We start from the raw sequence: 1,475 nt of genomic DNA on the forward strand, positions 1-1,475 counted from the left end.
ATTATGGTTCTGAGAGGTACTAGTTCACTCACCTCTGATGTAGGGAACCTGGTGTAATTGCTGCCTGACAGCTTGAGTGACCAAACAAAAACATGGTAAAGATATGACTTATGGTCTTTCCTAAAGGGAACCATCATCCCCACCCATGTTACATATTTACCGAGCAAGAAATAACACTGTCTATATGTTGAATTACAGGAACTTATATCAAGGAAGAAACACGTGATGGAAAATGGCTCCTTCCGTCAACCCTCAGTACTGGCCCTCAACTTTGTAGAGATGTCTACAATAAGATATCTGTATTTCATGTTAGCATTTTTCAGTTACATCCTGATCATCATCACCAATGGTGGAGTCATCATTACGATCACCACACACAAGGCTCTACAGGGGCCCATGTACATCTTCATATGTGTACTTTGCTTCAATGCCCTATTTGGAAGCTCAGCTTTTTTCCCTGGTTTGTTTACGAATCTGCTTTCCAATGTCTATACCATCTCCTACAGTGCCTGCATCCTACAAATATTTTGCCTCTGCATCTATGCCCACCTTGAGATGTCCACCCTGACCGTTATGGCCTTTGACCGTTACGTGTGCATCTGTAACCCCCTGAGGTACACTATCATCATGTCACTACCCATGGTCTACAAGCTTCTTGCTGCAGCTTGCTGTTACTCAGTGTCCATTATTATCATACAAATCATGTTGACGGTGAGACTGCCTTTGTGTGACACAGTCATCTTGAAGATCTACTGCGACAACTGGTCGGTGGTCAGACTCTCTTGCATTGACACTAGCATCAATAATATCTACGGGCTGTTCATTACCTTCTGCACTCAGATCATAATGCTGAGTCTTATATTGGTTTCCTATATCTATATCCTACGAGCCTGTTCCAAAGCTTCTCAGGAGGTCATCTCCAAGGCGATGAACACATGCGTCCCTCAGCTCATAACCACTATTAATTTTGCAACAGATGTACTTTTTGAGGTTTTTTTTTACCGTTATGTCTCCTCGATTGTCCCCTATGAGGTGAGGATGTTTATATCAGTTTACAGTCTATTAGTACCCTTCACCCTGAATCCTCTGATCTATGGCCTGAAGATGACCGAATTGCGTGTGAGAATTTTTAAACTCTTCAAGCTGAATAGCATTTCACTGCAAAATCATTGTTGAAGCCCAGACAGAAAAAAGTTCAGACAAAAGTATTGATTCTTTGATATACCAGTGGTCTCCAACCTGTGGGTCTCCAACTGCTTCAAAACTGGAACTCGTAGCATGCTCAGATTGGTGCAGGAGGTGCCAAAATCAACAGTTTGGCCCCTCCATTAGTTAGACAGTCTGATGTAAAGTTATTCACTGCAGCAACATCATTCTGAGCTCCTGGAATGATTCATTGTAGTTATGTCAGCGAACTTAGGGCAGGATAGGAATTCAGGCCTTGAGTGATGTCACTGACAGCAAGCAGAGTTCTA

General features: G+C 42.6%; 1 protein-coding gene across 1 annotated transcript; it reads left to right on the top strand.

Annotated features, from left to right (window-relative positions):
- Positions 1-225: 225 nt before the first annotated feature.
- Positions 226-1,176, top strand: LOC122930669 (olfactory receptor 52N2-like). The gene has a single exon (XM_044284197.1). It carries the CDS (start codon positions 226-228, stop codon positions 1,174-1,176), a length of 951 nt encoding a protein of 316 aa, XP_044140132.1.
- Positions 1,177-1,475: the final 299 nt, after the last annotated feature.

The sequence above is a fragment of the Bufo gargarizans genome, chromosome 3 (assembly GCF_014858855.1).
Source record: "Bufo gargarizans isolate SCDJY-AF-19 chromosome 3, ASM1485885v1, whole genome shotgun sequence".
Lineage (NCBI taxonomy): Eukaryota > Metazoa > Chordata > Amphibia > Anura > Bufonidae > Bufo > Bufo gargarizans.